This window comes from Pongo pygmaeus, chromosome 9, assembly GCF_028885625.2.
Source record: "Pongo pygmaeus isolate AG05252 chromosome 9, NHGRI_mPonPyg2-v2.0_pri, whole genome shotgun sequence".
NCBI classification, from domain to species: Eukaryota; Metazoa; Chordata; class Mammalia; order Primates; family Hominidae; genus Pongo; species Pongo pygmaeus.
This window is the reverse complement of record NC_072382.2, coordinates 15,644,481-15,667,288: the sequence shown is the minus strand read 5'-3', so window position 1 is coordinate 15,667,288 and position 22,808 is coordinate 15,644,481. Positions and strand designations below refer to the sequence as shown.

The 22,808-nt window shown below is 41.6% G+C and overlaps 1 protein-coding gene across 1 annotated transcript in view; it reads right to left on the bottom strand.

Annotated features, from left to right (window-relative positions):
- Positions 1–334: 334 nt before the first annotated feature.
- OSBP (oxysterol binding protein) overlaps positions 335–22,808 on the bottom strand; it is a 40,500-nt gene continuing 18,026 nt past the window's right edge. Inside the window, exons 8-14 of the mRNA XM_054438207.2 lie at positions 18,707–18,952; positions 18,300–18,420; positions 7,429–7,532; positions 6,152–6,247; positions 4,095–4,276; positions 2,752–2,972; positions 335–2,666 (exon numbers count right to left, since the gene is read on the bottom strand). Of these exons, the coding sequence (XP_054294182.1) occupies positions 2,524–2,666; positions 2,752–2,972; positions 4,095–4,276; positions 6,152–6,247; positions 7,429–7,532; positions 18,300–18,420; positions 18,707–18,952 (1,113 nt within the window). The 3' untranslated portion in view covers positions 335–2,523. The remainder of the gene's footprint in view (positions 2,667–2,751; positions 2,973–4,094; positions 4,277–6,151; positions 6,248–7,428; positions 7,533–18,299; positions 18,421–18,706; positions 18,953–22,808) is intronic.

Below are 22,808 nucleotides of genomic sequence, written 5' to 3'. Positions count from 1 at the left end.
ACAATCTGAGAATCTAAATGGACAAGATAAATTAAATTTACGGGGAAAATTTTTGAAGTGAAGCAGGCCCAGTACCAAAAACACTAAAAACTATTCCCCTGTACTAAGGTGGGATGTTGATGACTGTTAATTTAAGCAGCAGGGGCTGTTAAAACTACTCCTCTGCTCATGGCCCCTCCGGAGTGGTGAACAGCTTTTCTTTCCATTTCTCATGAAGACCAGGGCTTCTGGGCTTCAGATTCTTGAGCAGAACAAATTACCATTGGACCAGTTCTCCTTCACCTCCCCAACACCACTTCCTGCCTAGCAGCAGAAGTGAATCAGACAAACAATATGACTTTTAAAAAATTATTTAATTTAGTAGTTTTTTTTTTGGAAAAAAAGCAATAAGGCAAAAAAACTGAAAATATATATAGTTGTGTTTTGTTTTCCTGTGACTTTATTCCACCTGAAAGATTCTAAACTTCTTCCATTAGCGGGAATCTGATTGGGGATCAAGCCAGAAATGTAGTGCAGATGGTGAAGGAAGAAAAGGGGATAAAGCAGAGAAGTCCAATTTAGTTGGGGAATTCTCACTCTATCCAAAGCCCCGGATGAGGTCACTGCTTTTATGAGCCTCCTTGAAAGAAGCCTTGACATAACCCCTGGCTTATTTTGGGAATAAGGTTCTTAGGAGGAAATTCCCCAGCAGTCAAAGTCACTCCTCTCCCATGTTTATCACAACTAGGAAGGAAGGGATAGGGGAAGGAATAAAAGTACTAATTTACCCAGTAAAACCAATTTCCCCGTAGGGATGGCTTCCTTTGGAATGATATCTCCCCCCAGGACCCACGCTGGCTGAGGCTCAGCAGTTAAGGAACAAAAACAAAAAATACTAACAAAAAGCATACAAGGAAGGCACCTCAATTTGTGATCCTCAACCAAGGGTGGGTTGCACAGGGGTGGTATTTCTCAACAAGACAACAAAAACAAATACCGAACAAGCAGAGAAGGAAGCCAGGGCCCCACAGGAGCAATTATCTGATCCACCCCACATGACGGTGCTTTAAGCCCCACATCCTAGGAAGAAAGTTCTTTTGGGATTTAGCCTATGCGCCGGACAGAGCAGAATTAAATTGGAAGTTGCCCTCCGGACTTTCTACCCACACTCTTCCTAAAAAGAGAAAGAAAAGAGGCAGGAAAGAGGTTAGGATTTCATTTTCAAGAGTCAGCTAATTAGGAGAGCAGAGTTTAGACAGCAGTAGGCACCCCATGATACAAACCATGGACAAAGTCCCTGTTTAGTAACTGCCAGACATGATCCTGCTCAGGTTTTGAATCTCTCTGCCCATAAAAGATGGAGAGCAGAGGAGTGCCATCCACATCAACACGTGTCCAAGAGAGAGTCTCAGGGAGACAAGGGATATCAAAAAACAAGATTCTTAATGGGAAGAAAATCAAACCAAAAAATTAGATTTTTCTCTACATATATATAATATACAGATATTTAACACATTATTCCAGAGGTGGCTCCAGTCCTTGGGGCTTGAGAGACGGTGAAAACTTTTGTTCCAGATTAACTTCTGCTCTCAAATTCTGAAGCATATCAGAATGGGACAGGCAATGTTTTGCTCCACACTGGAGCACAGACCCAAAATGGTACTGTGCCAGGAGAAAGAAGAGAAGCCAGAAAGACAATGAAGGATGGCATTGAGGGGGGTTGGGAAAGCAAAAGGGGCTAGTAGTCTTTTTCCATCCTGCCTGTGTTCTCAGAAGCTCTCCGCCTGAGGAAGTCCATAAAACCCCTTTGTGAGGAGAATGCACCCCTCTTACCAATGACCAAAGTGGTCTCCAGTTGCTATTAAAGATGATGGAGAACAGAGGGGTGTTTGATGCAAGTAAAAACAGAAACTTCCAAGAATGTAACTCTGAATATTCCAGTCCTATAAAACAATCTCTCTCACAGGTGTTCCAATATCGCAGTTATCTCCCCGTGAACACTCCATTAAACCGACACCGCGTGTGAACACACTTGATGATGTTATACCTAAGCTCCACTGCAACCATTCACGATGCCTCCATTGGTAAGTCTTATGTGTTTTTTAAGGGAACTTCTAAATTCGGCTCTTGCTTTGAACAGCACCAAAATGCCCCTGAATTCACAATCTTACGCAGATCTTGGCTGAGCAGGAGACTACAAGGGGAGGGTGAGTGACATCATCTTAAATGGGGGCAGAGGGATAAAGAAGAGCCAAGAATACTTGACTTTGTGGATGTGGAATAACACTAACCTTCGGCCACTAAACCTCTCCCTTACAGACATAGGATAGTATCTCATATGTCGATTTCAGTTTCAATCAGCTAAGGCAACCAGCCAATCACCACCACTGGTGTCTCCTTCTGGTGATTGATTTGGAAAAAATGATTGGTCAAGAGAGACAAACTTGAGGAAAGCACTTGGTAAGAGAGTCACAACTCCCAGCTTTCCCACACATCCTCTGTCCTCTTCTCCATTAGATGCTCCTCTTTTTTGTTACTGCCATTTCAGAAAATGTCCGGGCATGAACTCCAGTCCTGTTTTTCTTTACACTCCCAGTATTCTCCCCTATAAATATGGGTTAACTCCTTGGTAACAGGGTCCTTCTTCCGCTCAAACCACAGTGCCTTATAGGGATCATATGGTGTGCCTAAAAGGAAAAGAGAGGAAAGAAAAAAATTAGTGCTGGCATTCTCCATGCATCAAGAAAGAAGAGTAGAAGGGAAGTTCATTACCATCCTCTGTGGCTTTCATAGCTTCCGCTTCTCTCTTCTTTCTGGAAAGTCTTTGTTTTTCCTCTAGGCGCTGCTTCTCCGCATTTGCTTCATCCCAGCGCCCATTTTCCATCAGTCTCTGGTCAGGTCGTAACCGGCTGTCTGTAGGGGCAGTGCCACTTTCCCAAGCATTGAGAGTCAGAGCAAGCTCTGAGAAGTAGTACATGTTTTCTGCATTCTTCCTAAAAGTAGAAGATAAGAAAAAGAAATGGTAATCCCAGAGCCCAGACCCTATTTAAAGAGCAACAACTAAGTACACTGCCAAGGCCACATCACCAAGGCTGTTCTACAAAAACAGGATCTGTGAAAAGGATCTAGGACCATGTCACATTGCCCTAACTAAAGGAGACAAATTGGATTCCTCCCCATCCACTCCCCGGCATCACCAGTTCCATAGTCTTCTGGTGTTGTGTGGTGCCCAGCTGAAATTATCTACGTTCATTAGAAAGAAGGAAACATTCTACTGAATGAAAATTCCTCACTCCTGTTTCCTTAGTTTTCTTTTTAACTCTCTCTGGGATAATCTTGGCTATCACTACAAACTGGCCGTATTAGATGATGACAGGAAATAAGTGACCTCCATCTTGTTTCCAAAGTCCTGTACATTGTCTCAGGGATCTTTCTTTTCTGCTGGGCTTTTTTTTCTTTTTCTTATTTATTTATTTATTTAGACAGTCTCACTCTGTCGCCTAGGCTGGAGTGCAGTGGCATGACCTCAGCTCACTGCAACCTCAAACTTCTGGGATCAAGTCATCCTCATGCCTCAGCCTCCCAAGTAGCTGGGATTACGGGTGCGCACCACCATATGTGGCTAATTTTTGTATTTTTAGTAGAGATGGTTTCGCCATGTTGGCCAGGCTGGTCTTGAACTCCTCATCACAAGTGATCCACCTGCCCTGGCCTCCCAAAGTGCTGGGATTACAGGCGTGAGCCACCGCACCTGGCTGCTGATGGGCCTTTAGGCTAAATTGTTAACAGGTGGTAGGCACCTTCCTCCTCTAGCCACTTTTGAACAGTTTTGCTCTAAATAGTAGAAAAATACCCTTCTGAATCACAATCCAAAGGACCTTTAGAAAGCACAAAGTATTTTTTGTCAGATGTAGTTTGGTTTGAACTTCCTTGAAATAAGCATGCTACAAGTCAAATCATACAATGACAACCTTCTGTTAATCTCTCCAAAGGTCTCAATTTCCCTTGCTCAATTCCCCACATAATTAAGTGAGAGGGCAGGCAGAAATGCCTTCAATATTGCTCCACAGTCAAGGTCAAAGTGGTATCTGGGCAGCATGCATGCTGATACTCACGGTAAAGGATTCCTTTTCCACAGCATGACCCTGCTTTCCTCTGCTTCATGGCCTCTCTGTCGAGCATCACCCCCATTTTCCCCAATGACTGGCTGTACTTTGAAACATTCCATTTTCTCATCCCACGTCCCCAGAAGAGCAAAGTGGACTTTTCCTGATGGATCTGTCACTTCCCCCGTCACCTGCAAGGGTGGAGAACAGGGCTTGGCTATGTAGAATTCATTGTGAATTAGCTTACCTGAGTATACTGGAAGTCCTAGGATAAATAATGGTTAGATCCTGTTATAACAAACACCAGGGAGTCATCCAAATTATTATTATTATTAGAGATGGGATCTTGCTCTGTTGCCGAGGCTGGAGTATACTGATGCAATCACAGCTCACTGTGGCCTCCAACTCTAGGGCTCAAGTGATGTCTCACCTCAGCCACTCGAGTAGCTGGAACTACAGGCATGTGCCACCACATCTGGCTAAGTCTTTAATTTTTTTTGTAGAGAAAGGGTCTTGCTATGTTGCCCAGGCAGGTCTTGAACTCCTTGGCTCAAGCAATCCTCTTATCTCCACCTCCCAAAGTGTTAGGATTATAGGCATGAGCCACCATGCCTGGCCTCAAATTATTTTGTTGTATTTTTTTTCTGCTACTTGAAATAACTGAGCCATGACTTGGGGATTTCATTATCATTTTTTGTTATATGGGGATTTTTGGTAAACTTTTAGTTTTTAGTTTTGTGAGTTCATAGTAAGTGTATATATTTATAATTTGCATTTATCTTTTGTGTTGCAAACAATTCAATTATACTCTTCTAGTTATTTTAAAACGTACAATTAAATTATTTTTGACTGTAGTCACCCTGTTGTGCCAGCAAATACTAGAATTTATTCTATTTTTTTTTGTACCCATTAACTATCCCCACTTCTTGCTCTCTGTCCCCTCCCCTCACTACCCTTCCCAGGGATTTTTGTATCAAAGATACATGTAGAAAAAGCATCTGACTGGTACTCAGAATTATAGTTTCTTCTCTCAAGAAATTCACAGGGACCTATAAACAGATTTAAATCCCCAGCTATTCTTCAGTCTCCCACAGAAACTCATGACACAAATCATTATGGTGGTATCACACAACTCCCCCTCAAACTTCTCAGTGATCACACCCCTTTTTCCTGAAATCTTTTATTAGTCCTTCCTCTATGTTTTCCCATTTACTTTCTTTCTTTTTTTTTTTTTTTTTTTTTTTTTGAGACTGCGTTTCTCTCTTGTTGCCCAGGCTGGAGTGCAATGGCGTGATCTCGGCTCACCACAACCTCCGCCTCCCTGGTTTAAGCAATTCTCCTGTCTCAGCCTCCCGATTAGCTGGGATTTCAGGCATGTGCCACCATGCCCGGCTAATTTTGTATTTTTCATGGAGACAGGGTTTCTTCATGTTGGTCAGGCTGGTCTCAAACTCCCAACCTCAGGTGATCCGCCCACCTCCGCCGTGTTTCCTATTTTCAATCTCTCATTGCTCTTGACACTTTCACTTCCTCACTTATTGTCATTCCCAGAAAAGAGAAGGAATTGGTTTAGTAATACAATATAGTCTTTCTTGATGACTTTCTCCTTCACCTCTACTTTTTTTTTTTTTTTTGAGACGGAGTCTCGCTCTGTTGCCCAGGCTGGAGTGTAATGGTGCGAGACTCACTGCAGCCTCTGCCTCCCAGGTTCAAGCGATTCTCCTGCCTCACCCGAGTAGCTGGGATTACAGGCACGCGCCACCACACCCAGCTAATTTTTGTATTTTTAGTAGAGACAGGGTTTCATCATGTTGGCCAGGCTGGGCTCGAACTCCTGACCTCAGGAGATCCGTCCGCCTCAGCCTCCCAAAGTGCTGGGATTATAGCTGTGAGACACCGCACCCAGCCTTTCACCTCTACTTTTTTTGAATCACTATATGTACATATACACTATATATAATGTACACACCTCCATAACACCCCACATGTATATACATTCCAGTCCTAAAGGATTATGCTAAGAGATACATGCTAAGTGAAACAATTTAAATTTCAACTTCCCTTACCTTTCTTGCTACATCCCGAGAGAAGTAGCTATAAGGAACAAATTTAAGATTACACTTGTCTCCTGTCTTGTGATTCACAATATCAATTTCGCCAGACTGTAAAATGAAAAAATTCATAGTTTTATTAAGACTGGATAAATTCAATGTCTGCCAAACCCATGGTTCATAATTCTTTACTTTTCAATCTTACATTCTAGTAATCCCTTGTTTAAGATTCAGATCTTAGCTAGCCTTGGGAATGCTATAGAATCCTTATGTAACCTTGGTTTTCCAGGTTGAGATCAAGACCAAGTGACCACTTGTTTTGAATTGTATCTCACATGTTAGATGGCATGATTTGACCTTCAGCATATATACTGAAATTCACGTGATAATTTACCTTTCCAAACCAATCCCTCACTAGTACCCTTCATGAACTCTTCTGCTTAAATCAAAATACTCTACTCACAATTGCAAATTACATATGGTGGGCCTTTCTATACTTGATTCATTTCATTTTCCCTCCCTTTTTTTTTTTTTTTTAAATTTTTTGTAGAGACAAGGTCTCACTATATTGCCCAGGCTAGTCTCAAACTCCTGTGCTCAAGTGATCCTCCCACCTTGGCCTCCCAAGGTGTTGGGATTACAGGCATGAGTCAATATGCCCAGCCCATTTTCCCTTCCTATCTTCTAAATCCCAAGCCACACTTTAAGATTCAGCTTAACTCCCACATCTACTGTGAGGCCTTTCCTGACTGCTCAGAAGACAGTATTCCCTCTTTTCTAAATTTGCTGCAACCATTGTCTTAAGAGAAAACTGACAATTAATTAGATACTATCATAGGGCGTCTTTTATATTAGTGTATGTTGCTGCACATTTTCCAACCTACACATTGGTCATGTATCTCCAATAATATAATAAATTCTTGAGGGACATCTCATCAGACTTTGTATCCCCAGGACCTAGCATACCGCCTGGCAATAAATATTTGATGAATAATGAAAGGATTAAGAGTTAGGGCCACGTTTGTTTCTTCTACCTGTCGTAGCACCCAACACAGTCCTAGCAGAATAGTCATTGATGAATGTTATAATTTGGTCATTTATAAAAAATAATTTGTGGTACAGAAACTTGGAGAGGTAGAGGTAGGGCTACTGCCTGAGAGAAATTCCTTAGGAGAAACTGATGAATCAGTAGCAACATTCTGGGACCAGTTCACATGTTCTAAATACTGCAGAAATATACCTAAAGAAGTATTCTTTTAAACTTCACACACACTTTGGGTACCTTTCCTCACCTGATCTATCCACAACTTGCCCACAATAATGTTGTGTACAGTTGTGGTAACTTTCTTCCAAGTGTAGTGGTGCCCAGTTGCATGGAAAATACAATGAATGGTACCTGGAAGCAGAAAGAGATATCCAAATTAAGCCAAATGTCAGAAAAATAGCACCATGCAGCCTCACAACAGTAATGTATTAATTTCCTTCTATTGATATTTATTACTTTTAGAAATAAAACAATAAATCAAAAAGGACTTACACTTTCTTAAATGTTGGAAGTATTGACTGAATTTTTCTCACTTGACTTTTAAAAATCTATGAATAAGACATAACTAAATGATGACAAACCCTGGCAACTGATATACCTTAGCTAGGACGCTGTATTCTACAACACAATTGCAAAATTTACAGAAACAAGTCAAATGCACCCCAACATGCATCATGGAAGTAACTGCATTATGGAAGGAGCACACATTGGTAGTCTGTACTGGGACCGGGCTCTATTGTTAGTTACTAGCTGTGTGACCTTAAACAAACCACTTATCTAAGGTCCTTAATTGTAAAAATGGAATAGTGGATAGAGCTGGGGCTTTGAATTCAGACAGAACTGGATTAAATCCTGGCTCTAGTCCTCATTAGATGTATGACCCTCTGTTGTATAATGAAGAATAAAACCCTTGTAATTTCCCAAGTGACAGGAATATCTCTGTTATTTATGGTGGACCTTGACAATTTATACTAATGAGGTGATGACTCATGGAGGGCCCCAGATAGCTAATGCTAACAACTTAGGATGCCAGGCTCCACCATGTGATTAGAGACAGGGTTTTGAGTCACCTGATATTGGGTCAACTTCCTGACCTCCGGGGATGAAAGAGGATCTGGATATTGAATTCAATCCTGCAATCAAACCTAAATAATGAAGCCCTGCTAAAATCTCTGGACACCAAAGCTCAGTGGAGTTTCCTGGTTGGTGAATACATCAATGTGCCAGGAGGATGATGTGCCCTGATTCCATGGAGACAGGGCACAAAGCTCTGTGTTCAGGACCCTCCCAGACCTCACCCTATGGGTCCCTTCATTTGGCTGGCCCTGATTTGTACCCTGAATAATAAAATGGTAATGATAAGTAGAGCACTTTCCTGAGTTGAGTCATTTTAATGAATTATCAAACCTGAGGTAGTTGTGGGTATTCCTGAACTTATAGCCAGTTATCAGAAGTGCAGGTGGCCTAGGGTCTCCAACTTGTTGCTGGCATCTGAAGCAAGGGCAATTTTGTTGGGTACTATGCCCTTAACTTAGGGAGTCTGCGGGAACTCTGGGTGGGTAGTGTCAGAATTGCATCACAGTATTGCACTACGAATGTTTCAAAGGCCTTGGTTTTATCATCTGTAAACTTGGGATAACCTGTCCTGTTGTACAGTAAAAGTCTGTTTATTTGCCTAATAAAATGCTTGAAACATATAGCTGACTCCTGTTCCTATGAGTCAATCTCCAATGAATACCAAAATCAGTGGTTTCACAGCAGAGATAATTGAGGATTCAAAATAATCAAACATTTTAAAAGATATATAGTTAGTAATAGTCAATTCCAGGCCAGGCGGGGTGGTTCATCCCATAATCCCAGCACTTTGGAAGGCCAAAGCGAGCAGAATACTTGAGGTCAGGTGTTCAAGACCAGTCTGGCCAACATGGTGAAACCCCATCTCTATTAAAAATACAAAAAATTAGCTGGGTGTGGTGGTGTGCGCCTGTAATCCCAGCTACTTGGGAGGCTGAGGTGGCAGAATCACTCGAACTCAGGAGGCAGAGGTTGCAGTGAGCCAAGATCACATCACTGTACTCCAGCCTGGACGACAGAGCGAGTCGCTGTCTCAAAAATAAAAAATAAAAATAAAAAGTTGATTTCAGTAAAAGTATAACCCTAAGTTCTCTCTGTAACCACTAATAAAAAACAACTCACCAATTGTGGTTTAGACATGTTTCTTATACAAAAAATTAAAGTAGCCCTAGTAATTGGCAGATAAGGATAACAACAATGAAGGCTATGACATTAATGATAATAACAGCCACTCTGCTGAGAACACTTGCTGTGTTCCAGGCGCCATGCTATGGTCTCCTCATGCATTATTTCATTTAATCTTCACAAACACCTTCGAAATATTTGCTCCACCTAAACATATTCTAAATCTCTGGGTTTTTTTTTTTTTTTCCGAGATGGAGTCTTGCTCTGTCACCCAGGCTGGAGTGCAGTGGCACGGTCTTGGCTCACTGCAACCTCCGCCTCCCGAGTTCAAACAATCCTGCCTCAGCCTCCCAAGTAGCTGGGGTTAAGGTGCCCGCCACCACACCCGGCTAATTTTTGTATTTTCAGTAGAGACAGGGTTTCGCCATGTTGGCCAGGCTGCTCTCAAACTACTGACCTCGTGATCCGCCCACCTCGGCCTCCCAAAGAGCTGGGATTACAGGCATGAGCCACCACGCCTGATGGTTTTTTTTTTTTGAGACAGGATCTCACTTTGTCACCCAGACTGGAATGCAATGGTGCAATCATAGTTCACTGCAAACTTGACCTCCTGGGCTCAAGTGATCCTCCCTCCTCTGCCTCCCAAGTAGCTGGGACTATAGGCATACGCCAAAACGCCCAGCTACATTTTTTTATTTTTTGTAGACACAGGGTCCCACTATGTTGCCTAAACTGGTCTTCAACTCCTGGGCTCAGGTGATCCTCCCACCTCAGCCTCCCAAAGTACTAGGATTACAGGCACAAGCCACTGCACCCAGCCTAAATCTCTTAACCAATACCTCTTCCACTACCATCTCATTCTATGAGGCCAGCACTCCCTGACACTAAAGCCAGACAAAGACACTATAAAAACCCAAAGCTACAGACCAATATCATATCCCTTATGAACAGTGATGTAAAAATCCTCAATAAAAAACTAGGAAATTGAATTCAGCAGCATATTAAAAGGATTACACACCATGACCAGGTGGGATTTATTCCTGGAATGCAAGGATGGTTGAACACATAAAAACTGGTAAATGTAATACACCACATGAACAGAATGAAGGGCGAGAAAACACATGATCATCTCAATTGATGCAGAAAAAGCATCTGACAGAATTCAACACCCTTTCAGAATGAAAACACTCAACGAGCTAGAAATACAAGGAAAATACCTCACCATAATAAAAGCCACATATGAAAACCCCACAGCAAATATCATACTCAATGGTGAAACACTTAAAGACTTTCTTCTAAGATCAAGAACATGGCAAGGATGCCCACTTTCACTGCTTCTATTCAACATAGTACTGGAAGTTCTAGCCAAGGCAATCAGGCAAGAAAAAGAAATAAAAGGCATCCAAGATGGAAAGAAAGAGATAAAATTATCTGTGTTTGCAGATGATATGATCTCATATGTGAACATGCTGAGAATTCCACCAAAAAAAGAAATCCTGATAGAATTAATAAATGAATTCAACAAAGTAACAGGGTATAAAGTCAACACACAAAAATTGGGTGCATTTCTATTATACATTAACAATGAATAATCTGGAAAGGATATTAAGAACAATTCAACTTATAATAGTATCAAAAAGAACACTTAGGAATTAACTTAATCAAGGAGGTGAAAACTGTAAAACATTGCTGAAAGAAATTAAAGTTAAGATAAATAAATGGAAACACATCCTATGTTCATAGATTGGAAGACTCAACATTGTTAAGATTGTCAATGCCACCCAAAGCAATCTACGGATTCAATGAAATCTCTATCCAAATCCCAAGATGTTTTCTGCAGAAATAGAAAAACCTATCCTAAAATTCATATGGAATCTCAAGGGACCACAAATAGCCAAAATAATCTTGATAAAGAACAAAGCTAGAGGACTCAAACTTCCTGATTTTGATACTTAATACAAAGTTACAGTAATCTAAAATGTGTGGTACTAGCATAAAGACAGACATATAGGCCAGTGGAATAGAACAAAGAGCCCAGAAATAAACCCTTCATATATGGTCAAATGATTTTTGGCAAGGGTGCCAAGACCACTCAATGGGGACAGGACAGTCTTTTGAACAAATGGACCCACATGCAAAAGAATGAAGTCGGACCTTTATCTAATACCATGTACAAAAATTAACTCAAAATAGATGAAAGACCTAAATGTAAAACCTAAAACTATAAAACTCTTAGAAGAAAACATAGGGCAAAAGCTTCACAACATTGGGTTTGGTAATAATTTCTTGGACATGACACCAAAAGCAGAGGCAACAACAACAACAAAAAGACAAAACAAACCTCCTGAATGTTAAAAAATTTTGTGCAATACATGACAATAGCAACAGAGTAAAAATGCAGCCTCTAGAAATGGGAGAAAATATTTGCAAATCACATATCTGATAAGGGATTAATATCTAGAATATACAGAGAACTCCTAAAATTCAACAACAACAAAAAAAACTAAAGAACTCAAGTCAAAAATAGGCAAAGGAGACTGGGTACGGCAGCTCACGCCTGTAATCCCAGCACTTTGGGAGGCCGAGGCTGGCGGATCACTTGAGGTCAGGAGTTCAAGAGCAGCCTGACCAACATTGTGAAACTAAGTCTCTACTAAAAACACAAAAAATTAGCCAGGTGTGTTGCAGGGAGCTGTAATCCCAGCTATTCTGGAGGCTTAGGCAGGAGAATCACCTGAACCCAAGAGGTGGAGGTTGTAGTGAGCCAAGACTGCGCCACTGCACTCCAGATTGGATGACAGTGCGAGACTTCATATCAAAAAAAAAGGCAAAGGACTTGAATATTCCTCCAAAGATATACAAATGATAAATTAGTACATAAAAAAGTGCCCAACAACACTAATTATTAGAGAAATGCATGTCAAACCACAATGAGATACTACCTCACATCCATTACGATAGCTATGATATATTTTTTAAAAGTGTTGGCAAGGATATGGAGTAACCAGAACCTTTGTGCACTGTTGGTGGGAATGTATAACCATTGTCGAAGACAGTATGGTAGTTTGCTCAAAAAATTAAGAATATAATTGCCATGTGATCCAGCAATTCCATTTCTGGTATATACTGCAAAGAACTGAAAGCAGGGTCTTAAAGAGATATTTGTTGTTTTTTAAACTTTTTTTTTAAGACTTTAGGCAAAGAGATGAAAGGGTATTTGAACATCCATGTTCACAGCAGTGTTACTCACAATAGCTAAAACATGGAAGCAATCCAAGAGTCCATCAACAGATGAATGGATAAGCAAAATGTGTACATACACACAATAGGACAAATATTATTCAGCCTTAAAATGAAAGGAAATTCTGACATTTGCTACAACATGGATGAACCTTGATGACATTACGTTAGGTGAAACAAGCCAGTCACAAAGAGACAAAAACTATATGATTCCACTTATAGGAGGTAATTAAAGTAGTTAAAATAGAGACAGAAAGTAGAATAGTGGGTGGTAGGGTTTGGGGAGGGAGAATAGAAAATTATTTTTTGGCTGGGTGTGGTGGCTCATGCCTGTAATTCCAGCACTTTGGGAGGCCAAGGCGGATGGACCACTTGAGCTCAGGAGTTCAAGAACAGCCAGGCCAACATGGTGAAACCCCATCTCTACTAAAACAACACAAAAATTAGCTGGGTGTGGAGGCGGGTACCTGTGATCCCAGCTACTCGGGCGGCTGAGGCACAAGAATCGCTTGAACCTGGGAGATGGAGGTTGCAGTGAGCTGAGATCATGCCACTGCACTCCAGCCTGGGTGAGAGAGTGAGACTCAGTCTCAAAAAAAAAAAAAAAATTATGTTTTTAATGTATATAGAGTTCCCGTTTTACAAGATTAAGAGTTCTGGAGATGGAGGGCGGTGATGGTTGCACAACATTATGTATTTAATACCACTGACCAGTACACTTAAGAATGGGTAAGGTGCTAAATTTTATGTTATGTGTATTTTAAAATTAAAAAATTGGAGGCTGGGCGCAGTGGCTCATGCCTGTAATCGCAGCACTCTGGGAGGCCGCAGCAGGTGGATCACTTGAAGTGAGTAGTTCAAGACCAGCCTGGCCAACATGGAGAAACCCCGTGTCTACTAAAAATACAAAAGTTAGCCAGGTGTGGTGGTGCACGCCTGTAGCCCCAGCTACTCAGGAGGCTGAGGTAGGAGAATCGGTTGAACCCAGGAGCGGGAGGTTGCAGTGAACCAAGATCACACCACTGCACTCCAGCCTGGGTGACAGAGCGAGACTCCGTCTGAAAAAAATAAAATAAGTAATAAAAATAAAAAAATAAGAAAAATTGGAAAAAGGACAAAAAGAAAAATAAGTCATAGAGGCCAGAAGGCAGTGGGATAATATATGCAAAATGCTGAAAGGAAAAGACTGCCAAAGCAATCATTCATTTTTTTTTTTTGTAGAGATGGGGGTCTCCCTATGTTGCCCAGGCTGGTATCAGACTCTTGGGCCCAAGTGATCCTCCTGCCTTGGCCTCCCAAAGTGTTGGGATTACAGGCATGAGCCACTGCATCTGTGCCAATAGTCTTAATTAAATGTATCTTTTTGGCCAGGCGTGGTGGTGCCTCACGCCGGTAATCCCAGCACTTTGGGAGGCCAAGGCAGGTGGATCACTTGAGATCAGAAGTTCGAGACCAGCTTGGCCAACACGGTGGAACCCAGTCTCTACTAAAAATACAAAAATTAGCTGGGTGTGGTGGCAGGCACCTGTAATCCCACCTAGTTGGAAGGCTGAGGCAGGAGAATCGCTTGAGCCTGGGAGGCGGAGGTTGCAATAAGCAGAGATTGCACCACTGCCCTCTAGCCTGGGCGACACAGCAAGACTTTGTCTCAAAAAAATAAATAAATAAATAAATAAATATAAATAAATGCACCTTTTTAAACTTCAAGCATATCAGCTAGTTTCTATATCCTAGAACTCAATGAAAAAATTCTTATTTGTACCGGGCATGGTAGCTCATGCCTGTAATCCCAGCACTTTGGGAGGCCAAGGTGGGTGGATCATGAGGTCAGGAGTTTGAGACCAGCCTGGCCGACATGGTGAAACCCTGTCTCTACCAAAAATACAAAAATTAGCTGGGCGCAGTGGCGGGCACCTGTAATCCCAGCTACTCAGGAGGCTGAAGCAGGAGAATTGCTTGAACCCAGGAGGAGGAGGTTGCAGTGAGCCGAGATTGTGCCACTGCACTCTAGCCTGGGTGACAGAGCAAGACTCAGTCTCAAAAAAAAAAAAAAAAAAAGAAAAAAAAAAGAAATTCGTATTTGCTCCTTAAAATAGCCTTCATTTTATTTGGAAACTTCAGTTATATTTTCTAGAAGCATTATTCTTTCCAAATGTCAAGGGCTCTAATCTTTTTAGCCTATTTTATAGGGAGACTCAAACTCATTGCCACTGCCTCCAAATATCTTTAGGCACTTTCACTGGTATTAGATTTTCTTCAGTCATGGCTATGACTTTTTCAAAGTGGAGTTAACAGAACCATAATTTTGTACAAAGTTGTCCTGCTACCAAATAACCTTAAAACTGCCTTATCTTGTCAGACCTCAGTGAGAATATTGGGCTGATGTCTTCAGTGTCCTTTTTGCACTGTAATTGCAACTGATGGCTTGTAGTCTCTCCTTTTCAGTACAGCCTAGCGATAATGACAGGGGTCCCTGAAGCCAGATTGCCTCAACTCAGATCACGTTACTAGCTGGTTAAGTTGACCCTGACAACCCAACCTATCTATGCCTAGTTTTCTTTGTTTAAACAATGGCAATAAAGGTGTCTATCTCATAGAATTATTGCTGGGCCTGAATGAGTTAATACATGAAAAGCACTTATATCAATGGCTGACCCATAATGAGCACTCAACAAATGCTACTTCAATTATCAATACAAAAGTTTGAACGACTTTTCCCTAGATGCCTTACTTTATGCTGAATACACTGGAGAAGTGTATTAAACTGCCAGTCATCTATCTGCTCACTCACTCACAACCCTGTCCATATATTTTTCTTCAGCTATATCTACTGGCTTAACAATAATTTTCTCTCTGAGAATTGAGTGCCATGGCAAATGTAAAAATTTCACTGCATGATTTGCCTTCCAAGCCACTGAGCCAAAAAGTGTTAAATACAGCCATCTCCAGGGCAAATGTCTAGAAATTCCATTCTTTAGATTTCTATATTCAGCTTCCTATCACAAAGTCAATTCTTTCTTCAATCTCCCCATGAAGATGGGGATTTTTGTTTTGTTCACTTACATTTCCCAAACACTGAGAACCATGCCCGCCATGTGGCAGATACTCAGTTAAGCAGTTGATATGTGGAGGAACTTAACAGGATCCTGGTGATCCAAATTCTTAAATAACCATAGGAATGCAAATACTATCAAATTGTTTTCTTTTTAATTAATTTTGTTTTCCTGTTATTTAATTTATTTTTAAAATGAAGTTTCCCTAGGATAAATGTTTTAACTTTAAAAAATTAGATCTTTAACAAATTACTAAAAATTAGAAAAAAATTAGATCCACCATCTATACTATGTTCATATATTCATTCCTCAAAGAAACCTAGATTAGTCAAATTATAGAGAAAATGTACAATATTTTATTAGTTAAGTTTATTGTTATCTTTTAGATGAATACTCTTCCTTTGGTATTTGTGAGGGATTGGTTCCAGAACACCCTGCAGATACCACAATTTGGTCAAGTCACTTATATAAAATGGTGCAGAGTATCTGCATCTAACCTACACATATCCTCTCCCTTGTATACTTTAAATCATCTCTAGATTATTTATAATACATAATACAATATAAATGCTATATAAATAGGTATATATTTTTTGGTCTTTTTTTTTGTATCATTATTTTTATTATTTTTCCCTCCAGTATTTTCTTTTCCTTTTTTTTTTTTTTTTTTGAGAAGGAGTTCTGCTCTTGTCGCCCAGGCTGGAGTGAAATGGTGTGATCTCAGCTTACTGCAACCTCCGCCTCCTGGGTTCAAGCAATTCTCCTGCCTCAGCCTCCCGGGTAGCTGGGATTACAGGCACCCACCACCACGCCTGGCTAATTTTTGTATTTTTAGTAGAGACGGGGTTTCACCATGTTGGCCAGGCTGGTCTCGAACTCCTGACCTCAGGTGATCCGCCTGCCTCGGCCTCCCAAAGTGCTGGGATTACAGGCATGAGCCACCACACCCGGCCCCCAGTACTCTCAGTCCAAGGTTCATTGAATCCATGAATGCAGAATACCCAGGTATGGATGGCTGACTGTACTTAGCCATCCATGGAATGAAATATAATTCATCCCTTTAGAGATCCTCAAGAGGCCTCCGAAACGCTTCTCTATGGTGAAACGTCACATTGCAATATGGCCACTGACACTCAAATTCTGCAAATAAGATGTTAACATCCCACGAATTTACTACTCTTAAGCTAATACTTCTGAAATTGTTAGCTGCAAAGACAATTAAGCATGTAGAAGCTTTTTAAAGGTCCTTGGTAAAGATCAAGACTGATGTATCACTTAGTCTCCTTTTCGTTTAGGGACCTTCTGCATATTAACCATGAAATTAGAGGTAACACTGCCATTTCTTTTCTCCCTTTACATATGTTACAAAACATTTATGAACTTTTTTTCTGGCTAATTTCTAGTTTGCACTATGTTTGCTGCATTTGTGTTTCTGAGCAAAGGTGAATTCATTAAGCAGTCTATATTGCAATATTTAAAAACTGTAGCTATACCTCGTGAAAGACTAGAACCTGGAAATGGAAAGCCACCAGGAGCTCAGGGAGTTATGGTAAGCTCTGTCTCTTGGGAGCTACTTGGTTTCTCTAACTGCTTTGTGCTTTGATCTCTTTCTGTAGAGCAGCTTTTACTCTTCGGTACACACTTGGCCAAACATGGTTGCTCTAGTTCAAGAAAGCACTGAGAAACTCTACCACACTTTTTGAATAATTGGATTTCTTCTAAGGTATAGGATCTCTAACATTGTATACTAGGACTGATCTTGACACAAAATTAACTTGTAATCCAATAAGAGTTTTTGTTTTTTGGGTTTTTCTTTTTTTTTTTTTTTTTTTTTTTGAGATAGAGTTTCAATCTACAGTCCAGGCTGGAGTGCAATGGTGCAATCTCAGCTCACTGAAACCTCTGCCTCCCGAGTTTAAGCAATTCTTGTGCCTCAGCCTCCCAAGTAGCTGAGACTACAGGCGTGCACCACCACACCCAGCTAATTCTTTTGTATTCTTAGTAAAGACGGGGTTTCATCATGTTGCCCAGGCTGGTCTTGAACTCCAGAGCTCAGACAATCTGCTTGCCTTAGCCTCCCAAAGTGCTAGGATTACAGGGGTGAGGCACTGTGCCCAGCCCCAAGTAAGATCTTTTTAAAATAAAGTTTCACTGACCTAGAATTCAGCCATTACATAAAATCATACCTAACCCATCAGGTAGAGGAAAAGGGAGGAAGGAGAGGAGAAAGCAGAAGGATTAGCTGAGAAACCTAACCTTGCAATCATGAGTTCTGATTTACAGAGAGAACCTGATTGCTAAAGGAAGGAAGAAAACACCACCAGTTAAGAGACAGAATTTTTTTTTTAATGCATGCTAGAACTTGTGTTCTAAATAGTGCTTAGAGATGCATTAAATACAGCTAAGAGGATAAAGAATTTAGGACTAGATGGGTCCTTAAAGAGTTTCTAGCCTCCACACTCATTTGATAGCTGAAAAGTTAAATACCTGCCCAAAGCCAGTTAGTGAGGGTCAGTGCCCGAATCAGACCTCCTGTCTCCTGACTCTTGAGCCAGTGACCTCCTCCATTGTGCCAGAAAACCTTTCATTCCAGGAGCATTAATTCTGACAAAGATGGTAACCTTACCGAGGGGCATAATGGAGAGGTATTTGCCTCGAAACTTGCTGGTGATTTTGATTTCCTGACGCAATGTCCAGCCATTTTTGGACTCAGCATGGTGCGCAGCAGCAGGGGGATGATGACTCACCTTGAAGAAATCAGGTTCAAATTAAGACGGCAGAAAGGAGAAGAAAAAGATACTGGCTATAAATTGGTGAGAAACACCCAAAATTCACACTTGACGTTTTTACACCCACAACAGTAGGTGAATCCCAGAACCTCCAGGGTCTCCAATGCTGAAGTTCTGAAGAAAAAGAATAAAAGCTGGAATGACAGGGACTAGAATTTCTGCAAACATAAGACCCAGGGGATTAGCCAAAAAATCATCTCTTTCTTCAGAAAGGAAATGCGTTATGGTCCTGAGGCTCCTTTACCTGCTCACAGAGGGATCGGTACCCATTCTCCTCTAATCGGTCCAGCTCAAAGGTCTCTCCAAGCAGTGGGTTGAATGGCTTACTGGTGCGGAAGACGGTAGTGGAGTAGGAGGACACGGTGAAAGCTGCAACATAACAGAGCTGTTCTAGAGAATTCTCACATTTTGCAGCTCGGTCTAACAGCTCATGGTATTCCAGATCTTCAGTAAGGCGCTGAAGCATGGACAAGGGCTCATTAAAGTTTACCTGTAAGGAAAAGAACAGATATAAAAACTATGCCCACTCATCTATAAAAGACAGTTTAATTTTTTTGCAGTTTAGGAAATAAATCACTGGGAAAACAGGGCTTTGCTCAGTAGAGCAGCTCTAATATTTAACCAGCAAACAACCCATTCTCCTTGTCAACTGTTCATGTCTGTGAGTGGCAGAAATCACTGTTTTCATTTCACTAACTGTAAGCTCTTTGACATGGGAACCATGCCTCTTCTGCTGAGTGCTACATACCCAAGATCCATCAGTGCCTGGCCCACAGAAGACTATCATCAAATAGGTGTTGGATGAATAAGTTTTTTAAAAAAGAAATGCAATGTATTTTAGCACAAGTATACCCAGAGAGGAAATCAGGTATTTAAAATTCTTGGAGAATGAAAGAAACAGTAGTAAATTATAAGTACAGCTATATCCTGACTAGTTATAAAAGTTAGCTTTCACCCTGGACAAAACAATTGCTAAATCTCAGTTCAGTTCTGCATCAGGCCAGGATTCTGATTTCTCCTCTGAGGCTGGATAATTGCGTTTCTGGGAGTGAAGTGCTCATGATGGGGGTTGAGAGGGGGCTGTGCATGCTCTTACCTTTCTAATTTTGAACCCAGCTTACGGCAACCAAGTACTGGATAAAGCAAGCATGTGTGTGTTTACGTGTGTGTGCCAGGGATTGGGGGCTTCTGTTGGGGGAGATGTTCATTCATTCATTTATTCACTTACTCATTCCACAAATATTTACTGAGTACCCATGTGTGCCAGACCCTATGCTACCCACTGGATAGAGAGAAGTGAACAAGAGAAGCTGACTTTTTTGGGGAGTGGAGGGGTAGGGAGTGAGAAACATTGTTCATGCTCCCCACCCATCTACTCCCCAAAAAAGTCAGCTTCTAAATTAACTTTGAAATTTTAAATGATTTTACTATGTAAAAATTCACTATAAAACAAGTCAGGTTCCCAAGTTAGTCCATAAAGCTTATTTAATTAACAATATAGATGAACAAGTCTAAATATTATTAGCCTGAGTTCTAAGTCCAGAGAACAAAAGAAGAAAGAAAAAATTCTCTTTTTAGTGAATGGTTCTGGCCTAAAGCTACACTTTACTTAAACAAACAAAAAAAACACAACACTTTTCTTTCTGATGTTCCATCTCTTTTGGCATTTTTATTCACCCTCCTACCCACCAATCTCTGAGCTACATATTACCCTAATATTTGCTATCCCCCCCACCGCTCAACCATGAAATTAATATCGTATAATTTTTAACTGTAAAAAACTTTGAAAACAAAGTATCAAGCAAAAAATTTTCTTGAAATGAGATCACCACTATTAACATTTTCAGTTTGTTTCTACACATTCATACATTTTTAAAAGTAATAAACTTGGCCGCGTGTGGTGGCTCATGCTTACAATCCTAGCACTTTGGGAGGCTGAGGTGAGTGGATTGCTTGTGCTCAGCAGTTTGAGACCAGCCTGGGAAACATGGCAAAACCCCATCTCTATAAAAAAAACACAAAAATTAGCAGGGTGTGGTGGCGTGCACCTGTAGTCTCAGTTACTTGGGAGGCTGAGGTGGGATGATGGCTTGAGCCCAGGAAGCAGAGGTTGCAGTGAGCCAAGATCATGCCACTGCACTCCAGCCTGGGCAACAGAGCGAGACCCTGTCTATAAATAAATAAATAAATAAATAAATAAAATTCATAAACTAGAGCCTGCTTTTTCTCTCAGAAATATCCCAAATGTTTCTCTGTGAACATTTCCCAGTGAACACAGAGCCACAGGACCTACAATACTCATCCTTTGAGAAATAGGACCCACCAAAACAGTGTGCCATACTCCAGAGCCCTCTACCCTACACTGAGAGACAAGCAGTATGACGACACGAATGCACACTGAGGGGTGGCGAGCTGCAAAAGCCCTAATCCTCGATTCTTTTTAAAGAGGGCACTTATTAACTACACCCAATAAAATCTGACAGTGGCAGAATTTAGGCAATATGAAGTAACATTTCCATACATTTTGAGGAAAACTGGGGACAGGCAGTGTACGCCACTGGTGGTACTAGACATACCAGCAGTGCATGGGACTAGAATCAGCACATTGCTATCACTGCTTTTCACACACACACAGCCTTGCCCATCAACAACCAGTTTCTCCAAAAGTGCCAAGCTTCTTATAATGGTCATTTTATTACTCAAAAGGCAAACAGGGAAACAAATGAGTCTGAGTATTTAAAGTAGAAGGAAGCAGGGAGCTATACAGCTGATGAAAAATTGGGCAGCCAAAAAAAAAAAAGACAACCCAGAGATTAGCAGCAGCAGGAAGCCATAACCACTGGTAGGGTGGAGAGATGGGCAGAAGCAGCAGTATTACTACAGCCCAGAGGTGGGGGTCCAAGAGAGGAGGATCAGGAGAATGTAAAACATCAAGGCAGGGGAGGCCTGTCCAGTGAAAACTAGAGCCACATAGGTGCTGCCAGAGCACCACTCAAGAGGGCATAGAGGGAGAGACTTCCCTTGGCTATAACCTCCTACTGGTATCTTGCATTAGTGAAGCCCAGCCAGACTCCAGTAGCCACGGAAGCCTGAAAAAACACTTCCTAGAGGGATTAGTTTTCCTGTGTCACAGCCTAGAGTAGGGGAAGGGTGTGGACTTGTTCTGTGGGCAAACAGGTACAGGATTGTACATTCTTAAAGGCAAGATCAACAAGGAACTAATGGTAAAGGAGGACAGAGAAGTCACCTAGACCCAGAAGCTATTTCTTTTTTTTTTTTTTGAGACGGAGTCTCACTCTGTCATCCAGGCTGGAGTGCAGTGGCACGATCTTGGCTCACTGCAACCTCCGCCTCCCAGATTCAAGCAATTCTCCTGCCTCAGCCTCCCAAGTAGCTAGGATTACAGGCGCACGCACACATGCCTGGCTAATTTTTATATTTTTAGAGAGATGTTGGCCAGGCTGGTCTCGAACTCCTGACCTCAAGTGATCCGCCTGCCTCAGCCTCCCAAACTGCTGGGATTACAGGTGTGGGCCACCGCGCATGGCACCAGAAGCTGTTTCTAAGCAGGAACTACATTCCTGAGACTGCAATGACATGCCTTTCCAGTCCACTTTCCCACTATTCCCTTCAAGGCACCTAATACTCCAGGCAAGTGGGGTTTCTTTTCAAGCCCCCAATAAACTAATTATTATTTTAGGTTTATCCTAAGGCTACTCATGGCCTTTTCTTATCTGAAGGTCAACCTTTTTTTCTTTTGAGACAGGGTCTTGCTCTCACCCAGGCCGGAGTGCAGTGGTGAGATCATGGCTCACTGTAGCCTCAACTTCCCAGTCTCAAGTGATCCTCCCACCTCAGCCTCCCAAGTAGTTGGGACTACAGGCACACACAACCATGCTGGCTAACTTATTATTATTATTTTGTTTTGAGAGAGAGTCTCGCTTGTCATCAAGGCTGGAATATAGTGGCACCATCTTGACTCACTACAACCTCTGCCTCCAGGGTTCAAGCCATTCTCATGCCTCAGCATCCTGAGCAGCTGGGACTACAGGCTCGTGCCACCATGCCCCACTAATTTTTTCTATTTTAGTAGAGACAGGGTTTCATCATGTTGCCTAGGCTGGTCTCAAACTCCTGAGCTCAGACCATCCACCCACCTTGGTCTCCCAAAGTGCTAGGATTACAGGCATGAGCCACTATGCCCAGCCGAATTTTTTATTATTTTAGAGACAGGGTCTCCCCATGTTGCCCAGACTGGTCTTGAAGTCTTGGGCTCAAGCAGTCCTCCTGCCTCAGTCTCCCAAGTGTTAGGTTGCACCCAGCCCAACACTTCTCTAACAAAAATT